The sequence below is a fragment of the Eleutherodactylus coqui genome, chromosome 3, assembly GCF_035609145.1.
Source record: "Eleutherodactylus coqui strain aEleCoq1 chromosome 3, aEleCoq1.hap1, whole genome shotgun sequence".
NCBI lineage: Eukaryota > Metazoa > Chordata > Amphibia > Anura > Eleutherodactylidae > Eleutherodactylus > Eleutherodactylus coqui.
In genome coordinates this window covers 253,702,184-253,727,933 of record NC_089839.1, presented here as the reverse complement: position 1 = coordinate 253,727,933, position 25,750 = coordinate 253,702,184, and the positions used below count along the sequence as shown (strand labels likewise).

General features: G+C 45.6%; 1 protein-coding gene across 1 annotated transcript in view; it reads right to left on the bottom strand.

Annotated features, from left to right (window-relative positions):
* The window catches only part of LOC136620004 (calcium-activated chloride channel regulator 1-like), a 78,283-nt gene that overhangs the window by 18,759 nt on the left and 33,774 nt on the right, over positions 1-25,750 (bottom strand). The window contains exons 7-11 of the mRNA XM_066594736.1: positions 24,681-24,905; positions 15,379-15,562; positions 11,706-11,812; positions 6,438-6,659; positions 4,862-5,132 (exon numbers count right to left, since the gene is read on the bottom strand). Of these exons, the coding sequence (XP_066450833.1) occupies positions 4,862-5,132; positions 6,438-6,659; positions 11,706-11,812; positions 15,379-15,562; positions 24,681-24,905 (1,009 nt within the window). The remainder of the gene's footprint in view (positions 1-4,861; positions 5,133-6,437; positions 6,660-11,705; positions 11,813-15,378; positions 15,563-24,680; positions 24,906-25,750) is intronic.

The window sequence follows — 25,750 nt, the reverse complement described above, 5'->3', positions numbered from 1 at the left end:
CTCCTCCTCTGTCTCACAATCAAGATGTGTTAGCAGCAGCATGTCGCCAGCAGTCGGTGTCGCGCGGTGTGGCAGCACAGCGGTGGGCAAGCGTCAGCAGGCCGTGCTGAAACTACTCAGCTTAGGCGATAAGAGGCACACGGCCCACGAACTGCTGCAGGGTCTGACACAGCAGACCGACCGCTGGCTTGCGCCGCTGAGCCTCCAACCGGGCATGGTCGTGTGTGACAACGGCCGTAACCTGGTGGCGGCTCTGCAGCTCGGCAGCCTCACGCACGTGCCATGCCTGGCCCACGTCTTTAATTTGGTGGTTCAGCGCTTTCTGAAAAGCTACCCACGCTTGTCAGACCTGCTCGTAAAGGCGCGCCGGCTCTGCGCACATTTCCGCAAGTCCCACACGGACGCTGCCACCCTGCGCACCCTGCAACATCACTTTAAGCTGCCAGTGCACCGACTGCTGTGCGACGTGCCCACACGGTGGAACTCTACGCTCCACATGTTGGCCAGGCTCTATGAACAGCGTAGAGCTATAGTCGAATACCAACTCCAACATGGGCGGCGCAGTGGGAGTCAGCCTCCTCAATTCCTTTCAGAAGAGTGGGCCTGGTTGGCAGACATCTGCCATGTCCTTGGTAATTTTGAGGAGTCTACCCAGGTGGTGAGCGGCGATGCTACAATCATTAGCGTCACCATTCCTCTGCTATGCATCTTGAGAAATTCCCTGCAAACCATAAAGGCAGCTGCTTTGCGCTCGGAAACGGGGGCGGGGGAAGACAGTATGCCGCTGGATAGTCAGGGCACCCTCCTGTCTATTTCTCAGCGCGTACAGGAGGAGGAGGAGGAGCATGAGGAGGATGAGGAGGAGGGGGAAGAGACAGCTTGGGCCGCTGCTGACGGTACACCGGCTGATTGCCTGTCATCCTTTCAGCGTGTATGGCCTGAGGAGGAGGAGGAGGAGGAGGAGGAGGAGGAGGAGGATCCTGAAAGTGATCTTCCTAGTGAAGACAGCCATGTGTTGCGTACAGGTACCCTGGCACACATGGCTGACTTCATGTTAGGATGCCTTTCTCGTGACCCTCGCGTTGCACGCATTCTGGCCACTACGGATTACTGGGTGTACACACTGCTCGATCCACGGTATAAGGAGAACCTGCCCACTCTGATTCCCGAAGAGGAAAGGGGTTCGAGAGTGTTGCTATACCACAGGACCCTTGCGGACAAGCTGATGGTAAAATTCCCAGCCGACAGCGCTAGTGGCAGAAGGCGCAGTTCCGAGGGCCATGTTGCAGGGGATGTGCGTAGATCGAGCAGCATGTACATCCCAGGCAGTGCAACAGTCTTTAAGGGCCTGGCCAGCTTTATGGCTCCCCACCAAGACTGTGTCACCGCTCCCCAGTCACGGCTGAGTCGGCGGGAGCACTGCAAAAGGATGGTGAGGGAGTACGTAGCGGATCGCACGACCATCCTTGGTGACGCCTCTGCCCCCTACAACTACTGGGTGTCGAAGCTGGACACGTGGCCTGAACTAGCCCTGTATGCCCTTGAGGTGCTTGCTTGTCCTGCGGCTAGCGTGTTGTCGGAGAGGGTGTTTAGTGCGGCTGGGGGAATCATCACAGATAAGCGTAGCCGCTTGTCAACCGACAGTGCCGACAGGCTAACACTCATCAAGATGAACAAAGGCTGGATTTCCCCAGACTTCTGTTCTCCACCAGCGGACAGCAGCGATACGTAAGCAATACGTAGGCTGCACCCGCGGATGGAAGCTACGTTCTCTCTCACCATCCAAAACGGGGACATTTCTGCTTCATCAATCTGTGTCTAATATTCCTCCTCCTCCTCCTCCTGCTCCTCCTCCTGAAACCTCACGTAATCACGCTGAACGGGCAATTTTTCTTAGGGCCACAAGGCTCACTCAAATAATTTTTTTTTGCGCTTAAAAGCATTGGAACTTTAACTTGAACCAATTTTTCGTTACACTGGGCTGCCTCCAGGCCTAGTTACCACTTAAGCCACATTAACCAAAGCGATTAATGGGTTTCACCTGCCCTCTTGGCTGGCCATGGCCAATTTTTGGGATGTACATTAGTACTGTTGATACAGCAATTTTTGTGGGCCCTCGCCTACAGTGTAATCAAATTAATTTTTAGCCCACCTGCATTACAGCTGACGTTACCTCAGCTGTGTTGGGCAATGCAATGGGATATTTCTATGTACCGCCGGTGGCTTCCTGGCACCCACCCAGGCAGTGGGTCCACAGGGAGTTAAACCTACATGTGTCCACTTGTAAAGAACCCCAGTCTGACTGGGGCATGCAGTGTGGGCCGAAGCCCACCTGTATTACGCACGACATTACTACCTCAGCTGTGTTGGGCAATGCAATGGGATATTTTTGTGTACCGCCGGTGGGTTCCAGGGAGCCACCCATGCTGTAGGTGCACACTGAGTTTTTAATACATCTGTACACTTCTAAAGAACCCGTCTGACTGGGGCATGCAGTGTGGGCCGAAGCCCACCTGTATTACGCACGACATTACTACCTCAGCTGTGTTGGGCAATGCAATGGGATATTTCTATGTACCGCCGGTGGCTTCCTGGCACCCACCCAGGCAGTGGGTCCACAGGGAGTTAAACCTACATGTGTCCACTTGTAAAGAACCCCAGTCTGACTGGAGCATGCAGTGTGGGCCGAAACCCACCTGCATTAACCCTTTCCAGTCCACTGTGTGACCTGTGAAGACATTAGGGTTTAAGGCTGTACAGCTCCGTTGTTGGTAGACGTCCGTCGGGGTTCTCTTACTGTATATCGCCAGCCTCTCTGCTGTCGGAGCCTATCCTACGTGTCAGCTCATGCAGTACTGGCTTTAGCCAGCATATAGCGCCGTTGTATAACGGCAGAAAAAGAGTAAGCCCCCTAGGAAAACCATATACAAATTGGATTGGAAAGGGTTAAGCACAACATTACTACCTCAGCTGTGTTGGGCAATGCAATGGGATATTTCTATGTACCGCCGGTGGCTTCCTGGCACCCACCCATGCTGTAGGTGCACACGGAGTTTTTACTACATCTGTACACTTATAAAGAACCCCAGTCAGACTGGGGCATGCAGTGTGGGCCGAAGCCCACCTGCATTAAGCACGACATTACTACCTCAGCTGTGTTGGGCAATGCAATGGGATATTTCTGTGTACCGCCGGTGGGTTCCAGGGAGCCACCCATGATGTGGGTCGACAGGGACTTCACAATAGGGAGTTGTACCTGCCTGTGTCTATGAATTAAAAAGCCCGGTCTGACTGGGGCATGCAGACACCTTGACAGAATGAATAGTGTGTGGCACATAGGTTCCCCATTGCTATGCCCACGTGTGCAGCTCCTGATGGCGGTGGCACAGGATTCTATTTCTCATTGCTTCTGTACAGCATTGTGGGCTATCGCCCCGCCCCTTTTAAAGAGGTCGCTGCCTAGCCGTGCCAACCTCTGCAGTGTGTGCCTGCGGTCCCTCGTCATGGCAGACGCAATTCTAAATAGACATGAGCGTGGTGTGGCATGAGGGCAGCTGAAGGCTGCGCAGGGACACTTTGGTGTGCGCTGTGGGGGGGAGGGGGGGCGGTTGGGCAGCATGTAACCCAGGAGAAGTGTCAGTGGAGTGTCATGCAGGCAGTGATTGTGCTTTGTTGGAGGTAGTGTGGTGCTTAGCAAAGGTATGCCATGCTAATGAGGGCTTTTCAGAAGTAAAAGTTGTTGGGAGGGGGGGGGCCCACTCTTGCCGGTATTGTGGCTTAATAGTGGGACCTGGGAACTTGAGATGCAGCCCAACATGTAGCCCCTCGCCTGCCCTATCCGTCACTGTGTCATTCCCATCACTTTCCTGAATTGCCCAGATTTTCACACATGAAAACCTTAGCGAGCATCGGCGAAATACAAAAATGTTCTGGTCGCCCATTGACTTCAATGGGGTTCGTTGTTCGAAACGAACCCTCGAGCATCACGGGAAGTTCGTTACGAATAACGAACACCCGAACATTTTGGTGTTCGCTCATCTCTAATAGGAACCTAAAAACACGCTCGTCTGAATGAGATCTAAATCCAAGAATGTTTGCGCCCCAGCAGCTTTTTCTGTGTTCTTGCCCCTCATCAGTGCACAATAGTGTTTTGGTTGACCTGATAAGAAGACATTAATGTAGGCCAGGGAGTTAATGTTTCTCCTTGTGGAGAATACCACACTGTTGTAGTGAGTCTTATAAGCCATACAATGCTCTTGGGATAAAAAACTATGCAAACGAGTGTTGGAATAAAACGTCCACAGTGTCAGCTGTTGGAAGGTAGCTACTAGAGATGGGCAGATACTTGAGCGAATATCGTCCTTTTTGAGTTCCTGCCTGCTCGTCAGAAAAGATTCGGGTGCCGGCGGGGGGCGGCGGGAGGGAACGGGGGGGGGGGGAGATCTATCTCTCTCCCCCGCTCACCCCTGCTCACTCTCGCAACCCTCCGCTCACCCCCGCCGGCGCCCGAATCTTTTCTCACGAGCGGGCAGGTACTCGCAAAGGACGATACCCGCTCGAGTATCTGCCCATAACGAGTATGCTCGCTCATCTCTAGTAGCTACCCTATGTTGATCATAACAATATCTGTCTATACCTCAATCACAAACTATACGAACTACGCCAATTTATAAAAAAATCATGGGACAAAAATCTAAATTCCTGGCAATCCTAATAATAACTTTAAAAGGTTAAAGCTTATGAATTACACTGTTAGATAATTTTCATGAATTTACATTACTTTGTAGGTATTTGCTTTCACTTTGACATTCAACAGTACATTTCTTCTGAACTATATATATGTTTTTCATTACAATATTACCTGCTCCATTGTCTAGAAGTTCCAAGGTCTCTGAATTTCCATTGGTTGCCTCGATGATGGCGGTAACTTTTACATTAATCACGGGTAGTAGACCTTGACTAACAGTGGCATACACTACTATTGGATTTGGATAGTTAATAGTGTCTTGATTCATATGGGCAATTACAGCAACAGGGGGAACATTTGCATCCGCAGCCTTGGAGGTTACAGTTATTCCTATTGCTTCAGGTGATGACCAACCATTACAAAGACTGTACTGCCAGGGTCCTCTCTAGAAGTGAACATTAAGCACGTTAACATTTTAATGTGTTTTTAAAAGTTTTAGTCAAAGTTGACATCGCAGAAATAAGCCATCGCCATACAAGGTAACACAGTTCTGAATTTTTCATTACAGTTAGTAATGTCTTTATGCTTGAAAAGTGACCCTCCGGTTTCAGGACAAAATTTTGACTTGGGACAAAAGAGGGCACGAGGGTACATTATCTGCAGTTGTATTTTTCTGCCGCTGCTCCAATCCACCGGTTTTGGACTTTGTTTTCAGCCATGCAAGTTGGCTGCAGCAATTTTCTAACCAACTACCTAATGCACACTATGCACTGCTCTCTGATTGGCCAGTGCTGATCATGTGAATAACACTGGCCAATTAGAGAGTAGGTATAGTGCATTGGTAGTCTAACATTACTAGCCTTCTTGGATGTACGAAAACATAACCTAGAATCGATGAATCGGAGGTCCCAGGACAGAATTTTGTATATCATTTCAATGAAAAAAAGAAAATATTAGCTTCATTTCCACTTTTGCAACCACATTTTTTTAATTTCTCAGTGTATCTACAGGGGTGGACCAAAATATGGAAACACTTTTTAATCATTAGACCTGAGCTGTCCTTTTGATCCCCGCTTGACTGAGAGCTTTCCACCAAATTTGCATTTACTTCACCTCTTGCCCTGCTCTGTGTGGTTTTGGGAGCCAGCTGGTAACAGCAGCTGAGTGGCTCAAACCCCTGACTAATGGTACCCTGTTGCTCGAGCAGATGTTCACATCATTTTGACATATGATTTATAATCCAATGTAATTTAAGGCATTCATTTCGTATGGTGTTTCCATATTTTTGTCCACCCACTGTATTTGCAATAATTTAAGAACAGATGAAAGAGAGCATGACTTGTGTTTTAACTTGGAGAGACATTCTGCAAAGGATCTGTAGATATAGAATAATAGAATATTTTAACCCTTTCCAATCCAATTTGTATCCTGGTTTTCCTAGGGGGCTTACTCTTTTTCTGCCGTTATACAGCGGCGCTATCTGCTGGCTAAAGCCAGTACTGCATGAGGTGACACATTGGAAAGGCTCCGACAGCAGAGTGGCTGGCAATATACAGTAAGAGAACCCTGGCGGACGTCTTCCAATATCGGAGCTGTACAGCCTTAAATCATAATGTCTTTATACGTCAGACAATGGATTGGAAAGGGTTAATCATAACCTATTTAGATACATTGGGGGTAGAAAACGAAAAATATGCCTGCAGAGCTGGACATGACTTATAGCTATTCAACACAGTCACAACTGGCTTACCTCAGCTGTTCCTGGGATTACAAGTCTGGAGGATTTGGTAGTCTGATCAGTAATAAAATTTGTTTCTGTATACTTTTGTCCTTTTGGGTCCTGCAGAATAATTTTAGGCACTGAAAGCTGCCAAGTGACCAGGAAGAAGGTGTCATTCCCCACAGTTTTATCAATGAACACTGTGCCTTTTAAACAATCACTGCTTGCAACTGTTGATGCTGTACTCTCAAGCTGTTTGTGGATTGAAACAATTAGTCCAAGTTATTAGATTGATTTAAGTTGTACAAATACATCAAACATTAAACATAATGAATGAGCTTTAACAGTTAAACTTCCAAACCCTAAAAAATGCAGACAAGGAGGATAAGACCATCTAAAATTTCTATTCTTTATTCATATCATATTAAGGGCTTAGGGTGGCTGCACCATAGTGAATGCATGCATTGTCTTCAATGGAGCTAAGTTCCGCCCCCGTCCCTCCCATCCCTTTGCAAATAGTAGCGAGGGGCGGAGAGGGGGAGGCAGCTCAGTGCACTGCTCCCGTCCCACCTCCTCCCCTTGCAGAGAGGAACAGCGTATATCAGCCGGGCATGAAAACCAGACCGATATACGCCCATCTGAATGAGCCCTAAAATCATAAATATAGCTTATCAATTAACAAGATGTACAAAATGCATCTTAACCCCTTAAACACACTGCCAATTTTGGGCTTAAGGTCGCAATGATTTTTGGCAGATTTTCATCTCCATTTTTCAAAAGCCATAACTTCCCTATTTTTCCACCGACACGGCTGTATAGGGGCTTGTTGTTTTACATTATGAACTGTAGTTTTTATTTGTGCCATTTTTGGGTACATAGACTATATTGTAAACTTTTATTAATTTTTTTATGATAGCGGGGAGAGAAAACACAGCGTTAATCAAACAGCATAAATGACACAATACATTTTTTCTGCATGTTGGTACGATTACAACGATATCAAAATTCTTATTTTTTAGGTTTTTCCACTTTTCCGCAATAAAAACTTATTTTTTAAATGATTTTTTTTCTAAATCGCTGCATTCAAAGTCCTAGAACTTTTTTGTTTTTCCATTGACAGAGCTCTGTGAGGACTTATTTTCTGCGAGACGAGCTGTAGTTTTTATTGGTACCATTTTGAAGTACATACGGCTTTTTTGACCACTTTTATTGCGTTTTTTTGGGAGGCAAAATGAAAAAACTAAGCATTTTCCCTCAGTTTTTTAGTTTTTTTACGCTTTTTGCCATGCAGGATAAAAAATGTGTTCAATGTATTGTACGCAGCGTTAGGGATGCGATGATACCAAATGTGTGGGATTTTAATTTTTAAAAACTTTTTTATGGTAATATGGGAAGAAGCACAAAAAAGTTGTTTTTTTTCTTGTTTTTTTACATTTTTCTTTTTTTTACTTTATTTTTATCTCTTTGCTACACTTCTTATGGCCTTGTAGGGGACTTGTACAATCACACATATGATCGCTATGATAAAGCATTACAGGACTTCTTTTCTGCAATGCCTTATCGCTTGTATTAGCAATCACAGGCACTGGCAATGTAGGACGCCTGTAGCTGGCATCAAGTTGCCATAGCAACCCATTGTGCTCTCCGGGATTACATCATGAGAGTCCATTGACGTCACAAATGAAGCGCCTCTGTGAACTCTTTACATGCCGCAATCTACATAGAATGGGGTTAACAGCGGGGATTGCTGTCCCGATGCACCCCTGCTGCTGCAGCAGGAGGCTGGCTATCAGTGACAGCCAGTTCCCGCTGATGGACAGTGCGAGATCTCTTATGATCTCGTGCTATCCCCAGGGCGTAACTGTAAGTCCTGTTGCGTTAAGTACCCCTCTGCCAGGATGTACAGTTACGCCCTGTGGCTGGAAGTGCTTAAATATTTAATAGCATATATAGCCTATATAAATCACCAAAATGTATATATGTACACTGTTTGTAAAAAGAAAAATTCACCAAGAAGGAGTTGACTTTTTCTACAAAACTTGGGAATGGTATTCTTTCTCCTTAAGGAGAGCGCCTAGAAGGTGTGTGAGGAGAAATATGCAAATAAAGACGATGGAACAACAGCAGAGGTATTGTTCAATCTTCCTTATTTGCCTATTTCCCAGAGGAGCATGGATGGCCTTATAAGTTTCCTCACTGACCTCCTAGGTGTCTCCTCACACACCTTCTAAGTGCTCTCCGTAAGGAGAAAGGATACCCTCTACAACCCACATCATAGACCTCTCACTAGCCAAGCCAAAAACCCACTCTATACTTAGGAAGGGCAAAAACTCCAAAACAGCTGTCTGTGTGTGCTATCCTGGCTTTGGTTTTCAATGACCAGTCAGTGTTATAAAGCTTATATAAAAAGTCTAACATTGACTTGCAGAAATGCTGTTTTCCAATAGGTGGCACTACAGAGGTATTGTTCCTTCTCCCTTAGCTGCAAAACTCAGCATGCAGTTACATCTCAGACAGATATGCAAATAATTAATGTTGTAGTATGATTAGATAAATGGTCTTGCCACCTGAGGCCCTAAAAGTGGTCCCTCTCATCGCCTATAAAAAGGCTCGCAGAGGCTTACTTGTGTGTAGTGGATCTCTTTATCCGCTTGTGTAGAGCTTGTTGACCACTAAGCATGCCTCTACAATGCAATCAAAGAGATTTCACAGAGTTAACAGAGTTCGAGGGGGGCACATTATTGGAATGCAGGAAGCTAGATGGTCGTATCGATGAATCGCCCGCCACCTGGGTCGTTCTGACCAGACTGTTATGAGTTGTTGGAACCAGTGGTCACAATGTGACCGGGCTCAGGACGCCTTTGATAGACCACCAGTAAAGAGGATCATCTAATCAGCCGACAAGTACGAGCAGCTCCAACTGTTTCGTTATCCAGAGACAGGTGGCACCATCGTTACAGGCCCCTACATCTGTCAGAACCATTTCCAGATGATTAGCTGAAGAACATTTGGTCTCACGACTCCCATTTTGTGTACTGCTTTTGACTCCTGCCCACCGTCATCTCCATTTGCTGTGGTGTCATGAATGACAAAACAAGACTGCTACAGAGTGGAACTGGGTTGTCTTGAGTGATGAATCCAGGTTTAGGTTGGGCACTGACAATGGCTGTGTTCATGCCTGGAAAGCTAAGACCGAGCGCCTCTATCTTGCCTTTGCTGTGGAGCAGCACACTGCCCCCTGGTAGTGTGGTGGTCTGGGGGTCATCGCATACAACAGTCGGTCAACCCTAGTAGTGGTATGAGGGACAATGACAGCTCAGCGATATGCTCAGGACATCCTGCAGCCACATGTGTTCCTCTCATGGCGGCTTCCGAGAGGCATTTTCCAGCAGGATAATGTTCGGCCGCACACAGCAAGGGTGTCACAGGAACGCCTCCACAACATTGCCACACTTCCTTCGCCTGCCCGCTCACTAGTTTATTACCAATAAAACATGTATGGGATTATCTGGCACACCAACTTCGACAGTCCACGAGTTTGCCCGATCTAGAGGCTCAGTTACAGCAAATCTGGACCGCTATGCCACAGGATATCATATGGAATCTGTATGCCTCCATGCACACCTGTATCACATCTTGTATCCAAGCTAGAGGGGGCCCAACAGGATACTAGAGCCTCTATGCGCACCTGTATCACATCTTGTATCCAAGCTAGAGGCAGTACAACAGGATACTAGAGCCTTCATGCCCACCTGTATCACATCTTGTATTCAAGCTTGAGGCAGCCCAAAAAGATACTAGAATCTCCCTTTTCAGTTTTCCACAATGAATTATCCTTTTGCTCTGTTATTGGACTCACTTACTTATATCAACCTTACAATCACACAGAGAAAGTTTTGTTTGATTCCGACAACTCCTTCTAGGTGCTTTATGTTTTTCACAATGAGTGTATATGACAAACCCATAAGTCTGTCATCACAGATCCAAAATATCACATACTTACTATTTAGTCGATACGCAGCACCTTTGTATTTGACAAGTGGCATAGCAATTACAGTTGTGGAGTTTCTCACTCTGGAAGACGCAGCATGCGTATGCATTCAATGGACAGCCCATTGATTTCATTAAGCACAATGTATGCTTTTTTGTTCTGCACTAGAGACGAGCGAATATACTAGTTTTGAGTAATTACTCGATCGAGCACCGCGATTTTCGAATACTTCCGTACTCGGTTGAAAAGATTCGGGGGGCGCCGGGGGGCGGGGGAGGCGTGGCGGAGCGGGGGGTAGCAGCGGGGAACAGGGGGGGAGCCCTCTCCCTCTCCCCCCCACTCCCTGCTGCAACCCCCCCCCCCCCCACTCACCCACGGCGCCCCCCGAATCTTTTCGCCCGAGTACGGAAGTACTCGAAAATCGCGGCACTCGGGGGAAAAAGGGGCGTGTCCGAGTAGGCTCGCTCATCTCTATTCTGCAGTGACAACAGAATACTTTCTACCAGATTTCCAAGGATTATAGTTCATCGCTGGAGGCCCAATAATGGGACATCCTGTGATCCCCTGATCATTGGGAACCTCTCTAAAAAAATTGTTAGCCCAAATCCTAAAATTAAAGGAATTGTACGACTTATATTTTATTAAAGTAAAATAACAATATGAGGTAATGCACACCTCTCCTGCTTCAGCGTATGTCCCCAGCCGGCAGCTCTGCGTCTATGCTCTGTCATATTGTTTGCAGGCTGTAGGACTCTGCGTAAGGGATGTCACAGGTTGCTGCAGCCAATGACAGACCTCAGTGATCAATTGCGAAGCTGGGAGAGGTGAGTATTACCTTATTTGTTATTTTATTCTATGGGAAAGCTGCACAGCTGCTAAAATAACAAGTCCAGCAGTACTTACCTGTCCTCAGCCCCAGCGATTCAGTGCTGCAGCCCCGCTGATCTCCCACTCTTTGTTGTGAAATGGACACCACATAGCCACTGCAGTCAATTGCCCATTCTCCTGGCAGCCAGTGGTCACTTCCTGGGTGCCATGATGCCAGGAGCTCGAAATGGTGATGCTGCGGCATCTCATTAGCTGCAGTGGTCACAGGGTGTTCGTTTCACTACAAAGACCAGGAGTACAGCAGGGCTGCAGCGCTGGATCACCAGGGCTTAGTACAGGTAAGTATCACTAGATTTGTTATTTCTTATATTAACCACAAAATCCCTTTAAGACAATACATGCATAATGTCTAATGTCTAATAAAGTCTCATTTGCCACAACCGAACAGTGCATACCATATCTAATAAATAATACAATACCTGAATAGTCTGTTTCCCGATGTCCCCACTTCCAGATGAGATTGAAGTAAAAGCATCAATCAAACCATTTGCATTAAAGCTGTCTGTAGCAAAAAATCTTAAGCCACCTGAAAGATATACCGTAAGTTCAATTTAATATAGGGCCATCAATAATATTGCAGTGAAAAAATGTGTTAAACTGTCAGACTAATGTTTTTATCACCCTGTGACATTTATAATACTGGAGTCTTCCTATATGGCACAAGGGTCCTCAGGCTCCCTTAAGGACAAGCGTCTGACGCAACAGTCCTTCTCCCTCTATAAATACATCCCTCAAGAGTGTGAACAAAAATCACAGGGTTCCAAAGTAGAAGTCAGAAGGAAGTAGTACAGCTTTGCACACTGTTCACTTCAATGGGCTGAGCTTGCAGTACCATTCCTGGTTGCTGCACAATAAGAAGTATTGTATTGAAAAGAGGGGTCTCTGGATGGTGTTTGAGCCTTCCTATAGGTTGGGGGATGAGGGTCTTAAGGCCCTCTTACACGCAACAATTATCGTTAAAATGACTGCACAATTTTATAAATAAAATTACACGTACAGATAATGGCTTTTAATCATCTGCATTTCCTCTACGAGTTGTTTGCTCAGCTGGGCATGTGTTTATGCCAGCCAGAATTATCTGGCAGGCAGAATTTCTTTGTTCTCCTCCAGCCAGAGTAAATAGCGTACTCATTATGTATGCAAACCAAACACAATAAGTACACTGTTAAGAATGTCTTTTGAACATCCAAGCACTGGGTTTTATGTGGGCTAAAAACCAACGCTAAATGACAACTGAACGAAAAGTGCATGACTGCCCACGTTTACATGTAACGATTATCGCTCACTTTTGGATGTTTAAATAAATTTTGAGCGATAATCATTGCATGTAAAAGGGCCTTAAAGGGGTTGTCTCGCGGCAGCAAGTGGGGTTATACACTTCTGTATGGCCATATTAATGCACTTTGTAATATACATCGTGCATTAATTATGAGCCATACAGAAGTTATTCACTTACCTGCTCCGTTGCTGGCGTCCCCGTTGCCATGGTGCCGTCTAACTTCAGTGTCTTCTTGCTTTTTTAGACGCGCTTGCGCAGATGGATCTTCTCCCTTCGGCTGGTCTCGGAAGCATCGGCGTTTTGGCTCCGCCCCCTTGACGCATCATCACGTAGCTCCGCCCCCATCACGTGCCGATTCCAGCCAATCAGGAGACTGGAACCGGCACACGTCATGGGGCGGAGCTACGCGATGCCGCGACAAGGGGGCGGAGCCAAAACGCCGATGCTTCCGAGACCAGCCGAAGGGAGAAGATCCATCTGCGCAAGCGCATCTAAAAAAGCAAGAAGACACTGAAGTTAGACGGCACCATGGCGACGGGGACGCCAGCAACGGAGCAGGTAAGTGAATAACTTCTGTATGGCTCATAATTAATGCACGATGTATATTACAAAGTGCATTAATATGGCCATACAGAAGTGTATAACCCCACTTGCTGCCGCGAGACAACCCCTTTAACTGAAAAAATGTTGTTGTTATTTGGAAAGCTGACAGGTATTGCCAGATGGGAAAAGAGGCTCCTCTCTTCCCAGGGCGTGAGCTCAGGCACCACCACTCATTCTTTAGACTTGGGAACATATTTGGTCCCACCCTTGCAACATGGCGGAGAGCAGTTTATGCCATAAAGGAATGCTTGAGCCAGCAATATTGCTGCAACAACTAGTTTAATGAACAGAAGACCAATTATGCGACTTTTGCGTCCGGGATGATCAGAGGCAATTAGGTTTAAACATTTCTATAACACAAAGTCCCTTTTGTTACTGCCCGAGAAACTGAATATAACAGTGCCCATATAAACCATTTACATGGTTATTTATATGTCAATCCAAGCTAACAGAGTCAAATCCTTGGTATTGAGTTCAATAAGGTCGGCAATAGGGAGCCATGAGTATGGTCACGACACTTGCGGTGGATCCTGTATTAGCAGACAGTGTGAAGATACCCTAAGAGGTCCCCTACACAGCGTTCTTTCTCATTAGGCCAGAAGCTGTATCACACTGGGCCATGCCAAGGGGCCTGGTATAGGTCGTTAACCGTCAGCCATCTTTATATAAAAAAAAAGCTGGAGTAAACTGCGTTCTTACATATATACATGCACCTTTTATAGCACCAGTCTGTCGCAAGCATCCCAACGCCCCTCGTGACCACTGCAGCCAATCATATAGCTCCGGTAGGAAACTATATAACAGAATACAGAAAGTGACCGCCATCATTGAACAATCAACGAACATAATATCAAGAGCCTGTTATGTTCACAGACCGCAGGCAATGAAATCACAACAGAACGCTTTTTTAATACGTTAGCACAAACTTTAGACCTAGAAATAAAATGCTGTTTAGCATTGGAACAATACTTAGAGATAGAATTAACATCTATGGGTTGTACAGACTCAAAAACAAAGCACCTACCTTTTGAGTATTATACTGTATAATTAATAAAAATATAGAAATAAACGAGACACATTGAGGCCTTAGTCACACGGGCGTTTTTTCACGCGATTTGCGGATCGCATGACGGATGCGCATCCACAAATCGCGTGACCGGTGCGCGCAAGTCGCCCGCAAATCACCCGAAAATGTGCTCTTAGCCGCGTTTCATTAGAAACGGGCAGGAGCTGTCCAGCGCATTGCATTCAATGGAGACGGCAATAGAGCCGGCTCCATTTAAAGCAATGCGCTGCGGGCGAGCCCGGGATGAATTGTCGGGAAGGGCTTAGATATATAAGCCCTTCCCTGCAATTCATCCTAAAATGTGTAAAAATAAAAAATATATATATACTCACCTTCTCCCGGCAGCCGGAGCTCCGCGCGGCCATCCTGCAGTGGGTGTGAAGGGGGTGTGAGTCAGACCTGCCCCCTGATTGGCTCAGCGCTGAGCCAATCAGAGGCATGTCTCACTCACACCCATTCATGAATTCATGAATGGATGTGAGTCAGACCTGCCCCTGATTGGCTCAGCGCTGAGAGGCAGCAGTCACTCACCCATTCATGAATTCATGAATGGGTGTGTGAGTGAAACCTGCCTCTGATTGGTCAGGGCTGTGACCAATCAGAGGCAGATCATTCAGCAGGCGGGGATTTTAAAGCCCCGCCGGCTGAATAGTGCAGAGAAGCAGTTCAGGAGAACTGACAGCGGCCGCGGCTGGACTCCGGCTGCAGCGGAAAGGTGAGTATACAATTTTTTTAAATTTTAACACATTTTAGGATGAATTGCAGGGAAGGGCTTATATATTTAAGCCCTTCCCGACAATTCACCCCGCGCACGCCGGCAGCCCATTGCTTTCAATGGAGCGGCTGTATTGCCGGCTCCATTGAATTCAATGGGCAAACATCGTTCTTGTCTTCTATATGTTCTCAATGGGGTCGGCGCTGCTTCCGCCGGCCCCATTGAGCGCATATAGAGAAGAGAACAGGAATCGCAGATCGCAGATAGGTGCGATCTGCGATTTCTGTTCTATATTTGTTCTATAATGTGTCCGATACGATTGCAAAGCAATGGTTTTATAAAATCGCCGGACGCATGCGCATGCGCAAATCGCGGCAAAAAACGCCCGTCTGACTAAGGCCTTAGGGATTACACTTTTATACAACCTACCTGTTTCTAATGCTATTTTTTCAAGGCCCGCTGCTGCATTAGGTCCAAGAGCGATTACATGAATGATTGCTCCACTGCTTATTATGTCCTTATAGCAAGCTGATGGAAAACTGCTATCTTCTCCATCTGATAGTAATACTATTTCAGTGCCATATGTGGATTTATCCTTAGATCCTCTGTTTACCTGGAATACACCATATGTTTCATGATCGATGTACAAGGGATAATTTCTAACCTTTCAATGCAGAGTATGTATATTCTTCAACTAAGCCACAAGGAGTACCATAGATACTTGAGTATAAGGGCGCCCACCCACTGGCGATTTTTTTTTCTTTGCGTTTTGCGTTTTTTCTCAAGAGCAATTAGAATTGAATGTACTCCTGTCCACTGGCGTTTTTTTTGCGTTGCGTTGCGTTTTTTAACATAGGAACTGTCAGTTGCATATGTGTCCTTATTTTTCTCCTAATGCACCCATGAAAGTCAATGGAAATTAATGGAAAAGCCACGAAAACGCCGCGAAAACGCGGCGTTTTTCACGCACGAAAATCGCAAACGCCAGTGGGTGGGCGCCCTAAGTCTAGTTTTTCAGCACATTTTTTAATGCTGAAAAAGCCCCCCTCGGCTTATACTCCAGTGAGGTAAAAAAAAAAAAAAAAAAACACCCCGAAATACTTACCTCTCAGCCCGTGTCTGTTTCACCGGCGTGATGGTCTCCCTGGCGGTGCGGCAAGCTGCTTGAGAATTCTCACCGCTGTCATTTCCATGCTCAGCTTTGAATTCCCCCACCGTCAGCGCTGTGTAGGTAAGCGCTGTGATTGGATTGAGGGCCAGCCAATCATAACCTACGCTCGATCATTCACAGCCATTCAGTGGATGACATCACTGAATGGCTGTGATTGGTTTATCGAGCGCCGGCTGTGATTTGGCTGGCACTCGATCCAATCACAGCGCTTACTTACACAGGGCTGACAGTGGGGGAATTCAAAGCTGAGCAGGGAGATGACAGTGGGGAGAATTCTCAAGCAGCTTGCCGCACCGCTGGGGAAACCATCATGTCGGGGACACAGACGCCGGAGTATTGCATTTTTTCTTTACCTAGTATATACTTGAGTATAGCTCGGCTTATATTCGAGTCAATAAGTTTTACCAGTTTTTTGTGGTAAAACTTATTGACTCGGCTTATACTCGGGTCGGCTAATACTCGAGTATATACGGTAATTTTGCAGAATATGCAAGTATACAGTGAAATGCAAATGAATAGAGTTTAATGGAACTGAAGTCACATGCTACGAAAAAACTACAAAAGAGACAGTCAGGACTAGGCAAGATATATAGGGTCATATCCAGAGTTCAGGCACTTTTAGTGTGCATGCCTTTGGTGTGCCAAGCTAGTCTCACTCCCCTCCCTAATCAAATCGAAAGCTCTTGGCTTGGTTATGGACCTTTTACTCAGCCCAATTGTCAGGCACAAGAATAAGCGAATGCTCATTCATTGGCTAATTGTTGAAATTTGCAATCGAAGGGGGCAGGACAGGGGCAGAGCTAAGTTTCGAAACATAGCTCTGCCCCCTCCCATTACAAATAGTGGCGGGGGGCGGAGAGCAGGCGGGAGCTCTGTGCATTGCTCTTCCAGCCTCCTCCCCCTGTAGAAAGGGATGTTGTATATCGGCCGGACGTGAGAACCCGGCCAATATACGGTCGTCTGAAGGCGCCCTAAAACCAATGATCGTTTATCCCCATAAGCGATTCTCGTCCCATGAAAGAAAAAATAAATGACGTTTGTCAATTGGTGCTTATTACATCACATTGAGAAATTGACCTTTGTAGAACCCCCCTTAGGGCTCCTTCACATAGGCACAATTGTGTGTGCAAAACTTGCGCACAAAATATGCAGAAAACAAAACCCCTTGATTTAAACGGATTTTTTTCTTGCTTTGTGTTTTTGTGCAAGATTTTCGCTCACGGCAAAAAAGAATCGCAGCATGTTCTACTTTTGTCCACATTTGCATACCAAAGTTCACCACAGACGTCTATGGGGGTGTGCAAATGCACATGAATTTCGCAACACGCTGCACAATTCCGTGAGAAAAGGCACACATCTGGAACTCATTAGGCTAAAGAGCTATTAAAATCAGGGAACGGTTGTGTGCAAAAAACCTTGCTCTGAGAGCGCAAAACGCACAGTAAAATATGTTCATGCGTGCGCAAAAAAGACTCATTCATAATGCAAATACATTGCGCTGAGTTGCGTGCAATTGAGCATACTCTCGTGGGAAAGAACTCTTTGTCTCACCCTCCTTTCTATTAAATCGCCACAGTGGACTGGTTTTTCGATCCCCAAACCCACCAAATAAGATCAAAAAATCCAAGTTGAACTCAGCCACTAACTAACACATCTAACTAATAACGCAATACGGTACTAATAAATATTTCCACCACCTCACACTCATAAATAGAGATGAGCGAGCATACTCGATAAGGTAAACTACTCGAGCGAGTAGTGCCTTATTCGAGTACCTGCCCGCTCGTCTCTAAAGATTCGGCTGCCAGCGCGGGTGACAGGTGAGTTGCGGAAGTGAGCAGGGGGAGCGGGGGGGGGGGGGGGAGAGAGATCTCCCCTCCCTTCCTCCCCACTCTCCGCCGCTGCTCCCCGCCCCCTGCCGACACATAAGTAATACCACCATCCTCTACACTTAGATAATGTCACCATTCAGTACTAATAAATAATGCCCTTCAATGATGAGGCAGTTTTTTCCATTTTTTTTTTCAGTCGCCAAGAACCATAACATTTTAATTTTTTGGGCCATCTCGCTATATTAGAGCTTGTTTTGAAGGCTTGTTTTCAGCGGTACAAGCTGTATTTTTAATGACAGCACTTTGGGATACATATAATGTATTATCTAACTTTTATTACATTTTCTTGGATGAGGGAAGACAGAAAAAAAAAACTGAAATTCCACTGTTGTTTTTTTTGTTACAATTTTCACCATACAGTATAACTGATGTTTGTTATTGTCAATGCAATTACTGCAATACCAAATTTATATAGTTGAACAAAAAACAGCAATGCTAGCACTGTTTTTTTGCACTTAATTACTTTTATTTTCTTAACGGCGCTCATCGTGTGTTATAAATAATAACCTTTTTGTTTAGGGCAATACAATTACGGCAATAGGAAATTTATATATTTAAATTGTGTACTACTTTTCCACAAAACAAAAACACTTAAAAAATTATATTCGCATTGCCAGATTTCACAACCCCTAAAATTTTAATTTTTTTGCCATATGAGCTGTATGAATTCTTGTCTAGGGCAAGACGAGTGTTAGTTTTTATTGTTAACATTTTGTGGTGCATGAAGCTTTTTGATTGCTTTTTATTGTGTTTTTTTTGTGGACTATGAATGACAAATAGTAATTCTGGCATTGTTTTTTATAATGTTTTAATGCCATTCAGTGTCCAGGATAACAGACATAATACTTATATTCAAGTGTGGTAGTACCTAATAGAAATCACATAGGTTCTAGCAGAGACTACTGTGAGGGCTCAGTCACACGGGCGCATTGGCGCCCGTGTTACTGCAGTTAGAAGACGGCCGTACCTGAAGACGGACGTCTCTCTGCAGCGCTGGAGGAAAGAACATGTGATCGGCTTCATTGCCGGTCATGTGTTCTTTCACAAGCGCTGCAGAGAGACGTCCGTCTTCAGGTATGGCCGTCTTCTAACTGTCAGTCACACGGGTGCATCGGCGCCGGTGTATGGGTGCCGATGCGCCCGTGTGACTGAGCCCTCATGGAAAGGAAAATCTAAAACGTTGCTTTTATCGATATTGGATTAAAAAGAAAGAGAAGGCACCATTGACAATGTGAATAAGCTACACTGAATAATGTCAGCAAACTAAAAAAAGCTCATAATCAGGGAGGTTACTGCAGTAGACGGCTCGCTCACTTAGGGCTCAGTCACATGGTCGTTTTTATGTGCGTATAGAAACACTCTTTTCTCCTTAGGGAGAGCAACTATATACTATAAACTAAGTGAGGAGACTCAAATGGCCACGCACGCTCCTCTGGGTAATATGCAAATAAGGGAGATGGAATAACTCCTCCACAGTGCCACCTATTGAAAGGCAGCATTCCTTCAAGTCAAAGGCCGACTTTTTATACAAGTCTTCTTACAATGACTGGGAATTAAAAGCAAAGCCAGACCCCATGTACATACAGCTGTTTCCGGGTTATTGCCCATCATCAGTGTACAGTAGGAGTCTGGCTTTTGCTAGTGAGAGGCCTGGGACGGGGGTCAGAAACACTCTTTTCTCCTTAGGGAGAGCAACTATATACTATAAACTAAGTGAGGAGACTCAAATGGCCACACACGCTCCTCTGGGTAATATGCAAATAAGGGAGATGGAATAACTCCTCCACAGTGCCACCTATTGAAAGGCAGCATTCCTTCAAGTCAAAGGCCGACTTTTTATACAAGTCTTCTTACAATGACTGGGAATTAAAAGCAAAGCCAGACCCCATGTACATACAGCTGTTTCCGGGTTATTGCCCATCATCAGTGTACAGTAGGAGTCTGGCTTTTGCTAGTGAGAGGCCTGGGACGGGGGTCAGAAACACTCTTTTCTCCTTAGGGAGAGCAACTATATACTATAAACTAAGTGAGGAGACTCAAATGGCCACGCACGCTCCTCTGGGTAATATGCAAATAAGGGAGATGGAATAACTCCTCCACAGTGCCACCTATTGAAAGGCAGCATTCCTTCAAGTCAAAGGCCGACTGTATGTACATGGGGTCTGGCTTTGCTTTTAATTCCCAGTCATTGTAAGAAGACTTGTATAAAAAGTCGGCCTTTGACTTGAAGGAATGCTGCCTTTCAATAGGTGGCACTGTGGAGGAGTTATTCCATCTCCCTTATTTGCATATTACCCAGAGGAGCGTGCGTGGCCATTTGAGTCTCCTCACTTAGTTTATAGTATATAGTTGCTCTCCCTAAGGAGAAAAGAGTGTTTCTGACCCCCGTCCCAGGCCTCTCACTAGCAAAAGCCAGACTCCTACTGTACACTGATGATGGGCAATAACCCGGAAACAGCTGTATGTACATGGGGTCTGGCTTTGCTTTTAATTCCCAGTCATTGTAAGAAGACTTGTATAAAAAGTCGGCCTTTGACTTGAAGGAATGCTGCCTTTCAATAGGTGGCACTGTGGAGGAGTTATTCCATCTCCCTTATTTGTATGTGCGTATATACGCATATAAACGTTCATACTGCGTTCGTCAAAAAAAAAAAGATCACACCTACAAATGATAGAACATATGTGTGGCAATGGACATGGTCACGCGTTTTTTTTACGCGCGTATAAACGCCCGTGTGACTGAGCCCTTAGGGTAATGCTAATCCAAACACCATCAGAACACTTCTATTTTTCACAGCAACTGGCACCTCAATATAACTGTTTGCATCAAGGACTAATAAGTCACATTCATCTCTGTGTGTATATTAGAGAGAAATGTTTCTGTGTATCACTGGAGCCGAATGTCTCATCTGACCAACTGACTAATTATTGTGTTCCGTTGGTCTTGTGATTAACATTGAAATAATCAATGTTGTTTTCACTCACATAGTGTGAATGTATTTTTATATCTACCAATACTCTATACGAGTGGTGGCGCACCTATGGCACGCGTGCCAGAGGCGGCACGCAGAGCTCTCCCTACTGGCACGTGCCGGCATCGGCCGCCCACCACTTGTAAATACCGGCAGGGGCCACGGCTCCCCTGCCGGCATTCACTCAGCTGCTGTGCTGACATCGTCGATCCCCGGCGCACACTGTGACGTCAGTGTGCAGCCAGGATCGGACGGCACTGGAAGTATTATGTCACCACAGGAAGTAAGGGGTGGCGACATAATACACCTGTCAGAGAACTGGTTCACGCCCCCAGCTTCTGATTGGCTGGGGGCGGAGGACTGCTCGAGCCTGAGAGCTGCGGACCCGAGGCTGGGGGAGCTGGCACGGGCAGTGCAGGGCCCGGCCAGCGGCCCCAGCATGGAGAACAGCAGTGAGGCAGGGAGCGCCAGGACAGAGGACAGCGTTGACCCTGGGAGCTGCGGCAGAGGTTGAGACGCAGGAGGAGAGCACACCACAACTGAGGTGAGTGAGTGGGGGAGGGCGCAATGAGATGTCACTATTGCTCTGGGGGACACTATGGGATGTCACTATTAGGCTGTGGGCCGCTGTGGGCCGCTGTGGGATGTCGCTTATACGCTGGGGGATGTCACTATTATGCTTGGGGGCCTCTGTGAGATGTTGCTATTATGCTTTGGGCGCTACTGTGGGATGTTGCTTTTATGCTTTGGGCGCCGCTGTGGGATGTCGCTTTTATGCTTTAGGGGCAGCTGTGGGGTGTCGCTGTTGTACTGGTGGCCGCTGTGGGGTGTCGCTGTTGTGCTGGGGGCGGCTGTAGGGTGTCGCTGTTGTGCTGAGGGCCGCTATGGGGTGTCGCTGTTACGCTGGGGGCCGCTGTGGGGTGTCGCTGTTACGCTAGGAGCCGCTGTGGGGTGTCGCTGTTACGCTGGGTTGGGGGTCATTATGATCGCTGGGGTGGGGGTCATTATTATCGCTGGGGTGGGGGTCACTATTACTGCTGGGGGGCGGGTTACAATTACCGCTGGCATATGATTACATTTGGCATTTGGCAGAAATGGGCAGGGCCGCTTCAAAATAGACAGGGTGCAGATTTTGACTGCTTTTTGGATGCGGAAATGCTGCAGAATTTGCAACAGAAATTTCTGTTGAGGACATTCTGCAGTATTTCCGCATCCAAAAAGCAGTTAAAATCTGCACTCTGTCTATTTTGAAGCGGCCCTGTCCTTTTTAGAACGACGGAGATAAAATCATATGTCGTGATAAGCCCTGGTTAGCACTTTGCGATAAATGTGTGGGTTTTGGATTGCAGTTTGGGCACTCGGGCTCTAAAAGGTTCGCCATCACTGCTCTATACCGTTCACAATCTGTGGGTGAAACTTGATTCACACTTAGGCCTTAGTCACACGGGCGTAAATACGCGCATAAAAACCCACGGGCGTATTTACGCGCGTAAAAACGCACCTACAAAAGATAGAACATATTGGTGGCAATGGACATGGTCACGCGTTTTTTTTACGCGCGTATATACGCGCATATTTACGCCCGTGTGACTAAGGCCTTACCCTGTATATCCATGGGTTTGATGTATTGTAGTTTAATGCAGCTATGTGTTCTTTCTTTTTAATCCAATACCAATAAAAGTTAAGTTCTTAAGTTCTTCTTTCTGTTGTCTATGTCTCCATAAAAAAAGAGCATTTTGCAGGGAAATTTTTTTTTTGGCAAACTTTATTTCACTTTTTTATATATTTTTTGTCTTTCAAGGAAACTTGAAGATGCAATCACTCAATTGCTAATATAAGTGCAATAATATAATCCCTTTGCATGTATGCTATTGTGGCATATAGACATTGTATCAGCCTGAGGGTGCGTTCACACGAGCGTGTTTTTGTGCATACATACGCACGCACAAAAACACGCTTCTATTTGCAGCAATTCATTCCCTATGGTGTGTGCACATGTCCGTACTTTGCAGGTGAGTGCCTGCAAAGATAGGACATGCGTGCACCATAGGGAATGCACTCATTGTTTTCAATGGAGCCGCGGCTGCTGCCGGCCACCTGTGTTCTTTTTCAGGGAAGGGCTTTACATTTTAGTGTAAAAAAAAAATCCAATCATTCACTTGATCGGAGCCGCTGCCGCTGCTGGCGGCTCCATTGAAGACAATGGTCTGCTGGCACACCTGAATTGTTTTTCAGGGACTTCTGTGCTTCAGTCAATCACAATCAGAGCTACCAGCAGGCGGGGATTTAAAATCCCCGGCTGCTGATAGCTCATAACTACGGCAGCTGAAGGGAGGTGAGTTTGGTTTTTTTTTAATACACTTTTTCAAATGGCTTTTCAGGGAAGTGCTTATGAAGTCCTTCCCTGAAAAGCCATTGAGGCGATGCCAGCAGCAGGATTCTCTACCGCAGCTGTCATGTGTTACAGCTGCGGTTGAGAATTGAAGAATTCCCTTTGCTGTGGCAGATGTAACAGCAGGGAATTCTTTTAACTAGCGGGGGTGCAGGACACATCTGCCGCATGCGGCAGATGTGTTCTTCATGCCCGCGGGGGTCACGGCAGCAGCGGAGAGGTAAGTTTTTTTATTTATTTTTTTTTTTGCACTAAAATGTTTCTTTTTTAGGGAAGGGCTTGTATGTAAAGCCCTTCCCTGAAAAAAAAAATGCAGAGGGCCGGCAGAGCATTGTTTTCAATGGAGACGCCGGCAGCAGCTGCGGCTCCATTGACAACAAGTACACAGCTGTGTTTACGCCTGTTTTTGCTCGTACCTAGGTGCGGACGTATGTATGCACCTAAGTACGCACAAAAACACGCTCGTGTGAACACACCCTGAGTTGAGATCTACCGTGTTTCCCCAAAAATAAGTCCTACCCCGATAATAAGAACTACTGAGTATTTGGGAGAGGCTTGAAATATAAGGCCTCCCTCAAAAATAAGACCTAGCTATTATGCCCCTCCCCAAAAAATCAATACTCACTTCGTCTGCAGTGTCCCGATGGTCTCCGGCAGTGCTGCAGCAAACTGCTGACTCCTCCCTGTCTGCTATCTCACAGTGATGTCCTTCACTAAATGGCTGTGATTCGCTCATCGAGCGCTGGCTGTGATTGGCTGATGGCGCTCGATTAGCCAATCACAGCACTCGTTTTGCTGAAGGGGGGGGGTATTCAAAGCCCCATCACCAGGAAGAAGCTCAGCTGTGAGACAAGGAGGATGCAGTTTACCGCAGCACCGATGAAGACCATCGGGACGCCGCGGACTGGCTGAGTATAAGGTACCCCCCCCCCAAAAAAAAAGACACTGTGCCTTTTTTGGGGCAAAAATTAATATAAGACAGTGTCTTATTTTAAGGGTAACACGGTACTAACAAAGAGCAGTTCTTATTCTGATGTACTTGGTCAGCTATGTATTATAATCTTCAAGTAATATTACATTTCCCTGCAATGAAATGTCAGAGGTAAACCAGTTGCCTACTACATTCATCTAGATGGAAACTGTGCTATAGAATTTAAAGAAATTTGAGTTCTCTTAGCAATTCTGGTCTTATCACCACTACTCATAATAGCAAATAGTCTAAAGGGTAATGTACTGAACGTTACACAAAACTACTTCAAAAAAGTGTAAATACACTTTATCTGTAAAAATATATTGTTAATTACCTCAAGACCTTTCCGAATGCCGTCACATATATTTGTTCCTCCATCCGCTTTCTTTTTAAGGAGAGCTTTTAGTTGCTGACGCTGGGCATCACTGAAAACTTGCACCAGGTTTGAAATGATTGTAGCAGCACCATGAAACTCCACAAGTCCAACATATGATCCGTCTTCAACTATCTGCATGATAAATACTTCTGCAGCCTGTACCAGTCTTAAATCTCGTTCACTCTGTGAATTTAGCAATTATTGGAAAGTTTTAACAAAAGCAATAAAGATATAGAAGAAATAATGCAAGAGGAAAATTAGGGTAAAATACATTGTGCAAGTCCAAAATGGTTGGCGGAATAATAGTTAAGTAGAACTATATATATAAAGTGTTAACAAACTGGGATGACACCAAATCCATAAATGTGGTTGCGGTTAATAGTTAAAGAAATAGAAAACTAATTAGGAAAAAAAAAACTGTAAAGCTTTATGCAAGAATTAGTAGACATGGTGTAAGGGTGCATTCACATGGGCAAGAGTGAGCCGTGCCCGACATTCTCAGACGCAACTCACATCGCAAGAATATCGATCGGCTGTGTAAATATGGCCTTAGCGATTTACGTTTCAGATTCATAACTGAAGCTGAAATCACACGTGTAGATTTTGATGCCTTTTGAGGTGAAGGTTTTTATGCAAATTTTTAAAACAAAGCCAGAAGCGGATCTAACAGGAAAGTAAAGTAAATTCCTTTATATTTCCACATTTTTTTAATACACTTTGGATTTTGCTCAAAAAACTGCCACAAAAACTGCATTATGATTCCAGGCTACCTGCGCAAGAAAAAGTCAATAAATCCTTTGCAATTACCTTGACTGATGCATTGACTACTAATAAATATGGTCTGATTGGTATCTAAGTCACAATGATTGACAAATGCAATGTAACAAACTAATAACACATAACAGTTGTACCATTCACGTCTTTCATTGAGCATATTGAGCACATATCTATAGTGTAAGGAGAAAAAGTATATAAACTCTGGAGTTTAATAACTTGAAGATCATCCTTCTGCAGTAATCCCCTCCACC